This window comes from Mus pahari, chromosome 3, assembly GCF_900095145.1.
Source record: "Mus pahari chromosome 3, PAHARI_EIJ_v1.1, whole genome shotgun sequence".
Lineage (NCBI taxonomy): Eukaryota > Metazoa > Chordata > Mammalia > Rodentia > Muridae > Mus > Mus pahari.
In genome coordinates this window covers 17,179,095-17,187,884 of record NC_034592.1, presented here as the reverse complement: position 1 = coordinate 17,187,884, position 8,790 = coordinate 17,179,095, and the positions used below count along the sequence as shown (strand labels likewise).

At 47.9% G+C, this 8,790-nt stretch overlaps 1 protein-coding gene across 8 annotated transcripts in view; it reads right to left on the bottom strand.

Annotated features, from left to right (window-relative positions):
* Positions 1–8,790, bottom strand: part of Odf2 (outer dense fiber of sperm tails 2) — a 44,012-nt gene that overhangs the window by 13,568 nt on the left and 21,654 nt on the right. For 4 of the 8 annotated variants that reach the window (XM_029536052.1, XM_021194775.1, XM_029536049.1 and 1 more), the window contains exons 9-14: positions 6,594–6,665; positions 5,142–5,213; positions 4,933–5,049; positions 4,518–4,703; positions 4,108–4,217; positions 1,630–1,765 (exon numbers count right to left, since the gene is read on the bottom strand). In XM_029536052.1, coding sequence (XP_029391912.1) covers positions 1,630–1,765; positions 4,108–4,217; positions 4,518–4,703; positions 4,933–5,049; positions 5,142–5,213; positions 6,594–6,665 — 693 coding nt within the window. Of the gene's footprint in view, positions 1–1,629; positions 1,766–4,107; positions 4,218–4,517; positions 4,704–4,932; positions 5,050–5,141; positions 5,214–6,593; positions 6,669–8,790 lie in introns of all 8 variants that reach the window. The other 4 variants (XM_029536047.1, XM_029536048.1, XM_029536050.1 and 1 more) reach the window with 1 other exon arrangement.

Below are 8,790 nucleotides of genomic sequence, written 5' to 3'. Positions count from 1 at the left end.
TGATGTTTTAAACTTTTCCTATGAACATATCTGACCACCAAAGGGGATATATTTCGTTCTTTTGTTTGTTTGTTTGGGTTTTCTTTGTTTTTTTGGGACAGGGTTTCTCTGTATAGCCCTGGCTGTCCTGGAACTCACTCTGTAGACCAGGCTGGCCTCGAACTCAGAAATCCACCTGCCTCTGCCTCTGGAGTGCTGGAGGGGATATATTTCTAACCACACTTTCAATGGCACAGTGTAAACTGAACACAGATACACCAGGCTATAATCCCTAAGTATTGGATTCCGAGGCTATTGTTTGAGATGGGGTCGTCTTTGTGTATCCTAAGCTCACCTGAAATTCTCTCTCCTCTCTCTCTCCCTCTCCCCCCCCCTCCCTCCCTCCCTCCCTCCCTTCAGCTTGTGTGTCCCTTCGGCTTGTGTGTCTCCTGTCTCCTTGGAAGTTATTTTCAATGTGTCTGAAAATGCAGTACAGCAAAGATACTGTACCACGAAAGCAGTAAAAGGACCAGAGACTGGCAACAGCACAAGCTGACCCTGAGTGTCCTCAGTGTCGCGGGTGGAAACATGTGTACAACTCCTTTGTACTTGTTAACATCGGCTATGGTTGAACTAGGATGACCTGGCAATTCTGTTACAAGTATAACCGACTCCATGCACCCAGCCATGTCCACAGCACCAGAGGAACAGGCAACTGTCCAGTACCAGGAGAACATATAAAGGCTGGTGGAGCCAGCTCACAGCGCCCACCTACAGCACTGAGGAGTAAACTATACACACTGTGCCAAGTGAAAGCCGCCCAGAAGCGCATGGCCTCTAGAAGTATCAGTGACATCCATGCCACACAGATGGACCTGTGATGGCAGAGTCAGCAGCTGCTTCTACAAGGGTCGTGTATGGGGTCCTTGTAACTTTCAAAGTGAATGAAAAATTGTTCACTATTATGAAAATTTAAGGATTTGTATACTTTTCCATGTCATACTTTCTTAAAATTGTCTTGCCTAAAAAAAACAGCAATTGGAGGGGGGGGAAACAGCCACCACACCCAATATGCAGATAGCAATAAACAGCTGGGTCTGCAGAATCATTCTCACTCCCAAACCTCAACTCCAAACACTTCTTTGGGCAAATTCTGTGCAAAACTTAAATCCTGCATGACTCTGTAAATCTTTGGCGGGTTAGGGATCAAAGCCAGGGAGGGCCTCAAGGCCTGCTGCAGGTCAAGCACTCTACAAGTGAGCTATACCCCAGCCCAATTGCCTTATTGACCAAAACCAGTCAGCACACATTTGAAAGGCCAAAATGAGAATTTGTGAAGTACCCAATGGTCCTCCTATTGAGCCATGGTTAGGGCCAAAGTCAACTCTGTCCCGCTCACTAAATGCATATGTAAGCATTCATGTGAGTCACCACATTCCCAGCAGCACTGTCTTCACACACAGCAATGGACTGACTAGATGCCGGCGGTCCTGCAGCCAGTGTGAGGCGGCACTGAGACTATGCCAGACTCCCCAGCACCAGGGCACTCCCGTCTTATCAGTGCTTGTCCAGGCCTCTGAAGAAGCCCGGTTCATCCGCGCCCACAGAGGCCGCCTGCCCTTGGCCTCCCAGCTCCCAGTGCATCCAGACCTTGAGCCTCTCGTTCTCTAGCTTGAATGCAGAATACTCAGCAGTCTGCCGGTGCAGTCTCTCTACCAAGCTGTCCCGGTCTTCCCGCATCTTCTCCTCCAAGCTTTGTTGTTGGTTTACAAGATCTGTCACCCGGCTGGAAGGTCAGCAGACAGGGTCAGTTCCTGGATCTTGGTAACAGATGGCGTCCACCCCACCAAAGGCCATCTCTACCTCAGGGCATGCTGCCCAGCTGTTCCCCAGTCTCCTCACCACGAAGCCATGCTACAGTCCTACACCAGTGGCCCATTTCCACATAACGTCTCTTGAACACCTCCTCTGGATGCTGTCTACCATTTAACCAGGTTGACCTGAGTGTGCCCATTCTGATCACCCTCCCGGCTTTCAGCACCACCAGACACACCTCCCACCTGCTCCGTGTTAGGACACATTCATTTGAGAGCTTTTTCCAGGTTGGAGGTCAGTAAGGGCTGCTCAGGGAGTCCTCACCCCAAGGCACTGGACACATGTGGCTTTTGTGCCCACAGACGTGTTCCTATGTGTGCACATCTGGCCAGCCAAATGAGAACCTCTGCGACTATGCTCAAGTGACACGAGGGAGCCAAGTAGGAGCTGCTTTCTGCCCACTCTCCCTTCCTTGCTGCCGCTCAGCAGGGCTGCCAGTGATGTCAACGGACCGTGCATGGCCTCCCTGGAGTTCCGAGGCTCAGGTGCTCTTCCACCTCAACCACCACCACCACAGGCAGTGCAAGCTCTGTGCTCTGTGCTCTAGGATGGCTTTGTTTGCTTGCTGGGTTAGGTTTTGGGTTGGGTTTAGTTTGGTTGGGGAGATTTACTTTTTGTTTTCGAGACAGGGTTTCTCTGTGTAGTCCTGGCTGACCTGGAACTTGCTAGGTAGACCAGGCTGGCCTTGAACTCAGCGCTCCATCTGCCTCTGCCTCTCTAGTGCCAAGAGTTAAGGTGTGCGCCATTGCTCAGCTGCTTGGAAGCTTTAAAATTATTATAACCATTTGGGGTTTTGCAGCTCAGGGGATACAAGATAGAGCTTCTCACATCCTAGCCAAGTGTTCCACTGAGCTGTGACCCCAGCTGTGTTCTCAGAGGTTTCACTCAGGGTTCATTCAGCAAACCCAGAGTGAAGCACTAACTGGGCCGAGCCGGTGTACAGCACCTCACCTAGCAACGTTACCCACCCTTTAAAGCCCACAAGTGAGTTTCTCCTCTTTCCTACCCCTCCCCCAAAAATGACGTCTCTGAGACTATTTATTAATAAGTGCCTAGGCCATAAGCTCTGGCTCTTAACTTACTTAACCTATTCAAACTAGTCTCTATCTCCCACATCATTAGTTACCTCCTCAGCTTCATGCCTCAAGTCCAGGGTGAATCTCCTCTGTATGCACTCCTGACTCCAGGTATCTGCTGGTTTATGTCCATCTCCAGGGTGAATCTCTTGCGCCTCTCACTATTTCCCAGAGTCCTCTCATCTTCCTGTCAATGTCCCACCCCCTATTTGCTGCCTCAGCTAATTGGACATAGGCTTTCTTACTGACAGGTGATACTTAAGAGTCTCTGTACAGACTGCCCTCCTGAGTGAGGATGTTACTTTTTAACCCTCCTCTGTTCCATGCACCCTCCTCATACCTTCCCTCTCTTCTCCCTCTAAGCACTTGAGAACAGCACCCAGGACATGGCAGGTTTTCAGCCTGTGCATGGTGAACTGGTTTGCACGTAACATGAACACTTCCTCCAGGAAAGTTTTCCTTAAGCAGGAGGCTTGCAAGCTCCCTGGTAGCCTATCTCCTTAGTCAAAGAAAGAAGCCCATGCATCTTGTAGCCCCCAGAACTGGCATGGAGCTCAGGATGAGCAATACACCTGTCTTCCTCCAGCTGCATCCCAGAGCTGGAACCCAGACTGACGGATGAGAGTTGTTCCATGTACACTCTCACAGTGAAGGAACAAACAGCCATGGCTGAGGACAGCAGGTGGTCAGTGACATTCACCAGTGGCAAAGAAGAAGGGTCAAAGTCAGTCATCCAACCCTAGAAGCTCTGGCTGCCTCTGCCTGCCTGCCAGTACCTTGACCTGTTGGCAGGAAGCTCTGGGCAGACAATGGAGAGTGCACTGGGACCAGTTGTATCATCTCTCCATGATCAAGCATGACAACTGTGTGCCCATGGCCTGCTACATAGACTAGGCCAGTCTTGGCCCTCTGTGATGGAGACGCTTCTCCCCTTGGGCGGACTCATGGTTGTTTGCAGTTTAGGAGATGGAGACCAGGGCCTCTCACATGCTAGGCAAGTGGAGTAGAAGCCAGGAAGAGCCAGGGTCGGGTACAGGGCCAGCTACATCTTAGCCCAGTTCACAACTCCAACCTAAGGCGAGCGAGCACCAGGGCCTCCTGAGCATTGGGACCTTAGGGCACCTTGCCCTTCAAGCCCTTCCCTCACTCAGTCTTCTCTCTGAACACAAAGACATACTCATTTAGGACGATAATCTCCAACTCAAGGTCTCCTTTGTCCTTCACAACCTGGTTGTAACGGCTCCTCCATGACTCCAGAGTAGATAAAGCTTCAGCAACATAAAGGTCCTGGGAACATAGGACAGCAGCTTGTCAGACTGGTATCAACACTCAGATCACACTGCCTCCCTCGGCTGCCTCTCTCAAGATGATACTGGAAATGGTGCAGAAAGCTCCCAGGCATGCAACATCATATCACATCCTGCAGTCAAATCCTGAACCACCCTTCCTTCCAGAGGATGTGCTGGATAGTCTTAGCCTTTCCATCACCAACGTTTCCCCAGCCACGCCCCTTCCAGCTCCGCCCTCCCCCCACAGTCCCCCATACAAGGCTCCTCCTCAGGGAGAATCGGAGGGCCCAGCTGTTACCTTGTCGGCCAGTTGCACATGCAGCTGCTCGGCATACTCCTCACTCTTCTCGGCTCGCTCCTTCTGGGCTCGGATGGCCTTCTTCAGGGTCTCTTTGTCTCGGTCTCCCTTCTGCTTCAGTTCCTTTAGCTGCTCCATGATGGCCTCTACTTCTGCCTTATGCTGGTTCCCACTGCGCTCTAAGTTCTGGGAGGAGAATGAGGAAGGTACAACTCAGACTCCTGGGACAGAGACCAGAGCCATGGGCCCTCTGGGTCTCTTGGACCATGGAGAACCTTTAAAACTGTCAGATACCCAAGTGACTCAGTAGAGCAGCCACCTTGGGAGCCTGATGACTTCCCTCAGGAAGTCATGAGAAACCTAAGGGAGCAGTAGCCTCTCCCCACGCCACCCCGGAGTGGGAGCCAGCAAGCACCTTGATCTGCATGCACAGGCGACTGTTCTCAGCCTCTTTGCAGCGAAGCTGTGCCTGTAAATGCCCCCGCATGGACTCCATGGACTTGGAAAGCTCAGACGCTGTCTTTGCTTGAGCCTTGGGAGACAGAGAAAGCGCTGGAGCCGGGCGAGCACAACCCGGCTAAGCGGCCGGGCGGGCTCCTCCTAGGGCAGTGCTGAGCACAGTACCTTTTCACATTGTATCTCCTGGAGGAGTTCTTCCACCTCCTTGTCCTTGTCTTGCAGTAGTAACAGCAGGCGCTGGGAGAAAACACAGTCAGAGATGCCTCTGGTCAGAGGGACCTGGCCACTCAACACAGAAACCCACTGGACAATGTAGTAAGTATTTAACCTATATTAATTTTTTTAAAAGCAATGACTATATAACCCTCAGGGTTTTGTTTGTTTGTTTGTTTGTTTTTTAAAGGAATGTTGACTGGAAAATACAGAAAAAGCACAAATCTCAAAGAATTCCTAAGACGCTCCTGGCCATCCATAACTACACATCTTTCAAATTGAGGCTTAAATGCATTTTGTTGTATAATCTAGAGAAGTCACATCTGACAAAAGCCCACAATCTGATTACACCTTCCAAATGTCTGAACTAGATGGATGGATCCAAAGCTGTATCATGGCTTTCTCCGCCTTCTCGGCCGGAGTGTGGCAGAAGCGACGTCAGGACGCCTCAACTTCCACTCCTTCCTCAAACCATCAGCCTCTCCTCTCCTCTTTTTTTTTTTTNTCTGTAGACCAGGCTGGCCTCGAACTCAGAAATCCGCCTGCCTCTGCCTCCCGAGTGCTGGGATCAAAGGCATGCGCCACCACGCCCAGCTTAGCTTCTCTCCTATTGCCTTACTAAAGACGGTTTACTAGGCAAAGGAATCTGAGAACTCCACAGCTGGAGGCTGGGAGAGGCACATACAGTCTGGTATTTTCCACAGTGGTCACAAGCCATGCATGGCCTTTCGCTCTATGTCCTTCCCTTTCATAGAGTAATATAAAGCCAAGAAATACCAGCGCTTCCCAAAGTCTTGGGATTAAGTTGCCTGGTGAACATTAAGTTCAGGCCAGCCAACCGCTTCCTAAATTATTTGGCCATAAGACTTCCCCATTTGTATCTTGCCCTCATGAACTAACATCTTGAACAGCTTCAAGTTCCATGGAACATGCAAGTCTTGGGAAAGATCCTGAAATGAGGGTTGTGAAGCAAAAAAGGTATGTACTATTTTTTTTTTTTTCCTTTTTGAGACAGGGTTTCTCTGTGTAGCCCTGGCTGTCCTGGAGCTCACTCTGTAGACCAGGCTGGCCTCACACTCAGATCCACCTGCCTCTGCCTCCTGAGTGCTGAGTTTAGAGGCGTTCACTACCACACTTGGCAGTGTTACTCTAACTGCTGGGAAGTTTAACGGGTCCCTCATGCTGGAGTCTCACTGTGTGCCTTGAACCCTCCCTCCCTCCAGGGATCAGCTTTCTAGGGATGTCTAGGAGAGTACACAGCACAGCACATGTCAACCCAGTTTATAGATTACAAAATACTATCCAGAGAAAATGCTACAACAGGGGTCCCAGCCCTGCTCTCTCTCCACCATCTCCAGCCCTCTGACACCTAAGCCACCACTGTGGGCAGGGTGCTGTAATTACCGCTTTCTCTGAGTCTGCCTCTGCCAGACGTTTCAGTAATGTACCTTGTTGCTCCATTAGTCTCTCGGAATCCTTCAGCATGGTTAGAATTAAAAAAAAAAGATTTAAATAAATACAGAGTACTAGAGCTCACACATTCTTTACTCTAGATAAATATAAGTACATATATGTATGCATTTAGGAATTTTATGCATATGGGTACTTTTGTCTGCATATACTCTGAACACCGAAGACAGAACCAAACACTTGTGAGTCACCATGTGGTTGCTGGGAATTGAACTCAGGACCTTTGGAAGAGCAGTCAGTGCGCATAACTACTGAGCCATCTCTGCAGCCCCTCCAAACTATATTTCTAACCAAAAGAAATATGTATCAATCCAGCCTCATTATAAAGTCATGAATGTTAATAAAAGTTCAATACATATGTCCACAACCACCTTCCAGATGTCAACCTAAAGCTGAAAGTTTGACAGTCGGCGCTCCCGAACCTGTTCTAGGCATTACTTTTAAATTGTTTCATCTTATTTTTTTCTCTCTTCTTTTGGTTTTTCGAGACAGGGTTTCTCTGTGCAGCACTGGCTATCCTGGAACTCACTCTGTAGACCAGGCTAGCCTTGGCTTCCCGAGAACTGGGATTAAAGTCATAAGCCACAGTACCTGGCTCACTTTACTTTTAATGTTTTTTGAAAAATTAGATTTCCCCTCTCATATGTACATGGGTGTTTTGTCTATTTGAACATTTGTGTACCACATGTGTGCAGTACCCACAGAGGGCAGAAGAGGACATCAGATTCCTTGTGAGTGAGCATGTCTATGCTGGGAACTAAACCCAAAAGTCCTGGAAGAGCAGCTAGGATAGGACTCTCCACTACTGAGCCACCTCTTTCCATCCACAACGCATACGACTATTTAACCTGCATACAGGTATATGTAGCAAATGCTTGTCTGGTGCCCATGGAGGTCAAAAGACAGCATCAGATCCCATTAAGCCATTGTTACAGATGGTTGTGAACCACCATGTGGATGCTGAGACCTGAACCCACGTCCTCTGCAACAACAATATGTGCTTGAAGTCACCGAGCCACTACTACTGCCCTTTATCTTCTTTATTTTTAAGTAAAGAATGTTTGGCCTGCATGTATGGGCATCACATGTATATAGTGCCCAGAGGCCAGAAGAGGGTATCAGATGGTTGTGAGCCACCATGTGGGTACTGGGAACCAAACATCCTCTGGAAGAGCAGCCACTGTGCCAAGCAAGCACTCTCCAGCCCCACCCTGTTATTACATTTAGATTCTTCTACAGACACTTATCTTTCCGCAAGGGAGCAGTATGGGACTAACATGTAATTTTTAAAGAATGGTATCATTTATGTCTTACAACTTCAAGGTTTTTGGTTTTTGGTTTTGTTTTGCTTTGATTGTTTTTGTTTTGTTTGAGACACCATCTCACTCTGTAGCTCAGGCTTGCCTGGGACACACTATGTAGTTCACGCTGGCCTTGAACGCCTTGATCTTTATATCTCAGCCAGAGAACTGTGATTACTCAGCGCATGCCAGCCTTGCAGCCTCATCTAGCTTTCTTTTTTTTTTTTTTTTTTTTTTTTTTTTTTTTTTTTTTTTTTTTTTTTGAATTTATGTTATGTGTATGACTATCTTGCCCACATGAATACATGTGTGTCTGTTTCCTGAGGAAGTCAGGAGTTAGCATCAGATCCCCTGGACCTGGAGTTACAGATGGGTGTGAGTCACCATGTGGGTACTGAGAACCAGACATCTTTCTGCAAGAACAGCAAGTACTCTTATCTGTTGCACCATCTCTCCAGGGACAATTTGAGTTTTCTTTTTTTTAAAAAAAAATAAATAAATAAGACTAGGGCTGGAGAGATGACTCAGTAGTTAAGAGCACTGACTGCTCTTCCAGAGGTCCTGAGTTCAATTCCCAGCAACTGTAATGGGATCTGATACCCTCTTCTGGTGTATCTGAAGACAATTACAGTGTACTCATATAAATAAAATAAATCTTAATAAATAAATAAATAAATAAATAAATAAAAATAAGACTTTATGGAGACAAATTTGAATGTGATACAATTAATATCCAAGTGTTGATCACAGTGACTGGCCCTTAATGGTACTGCACTAGATGCACATAGGCCATTTATGAAAACAGAGTCCATGTGTTTTTTTTTTTTTTT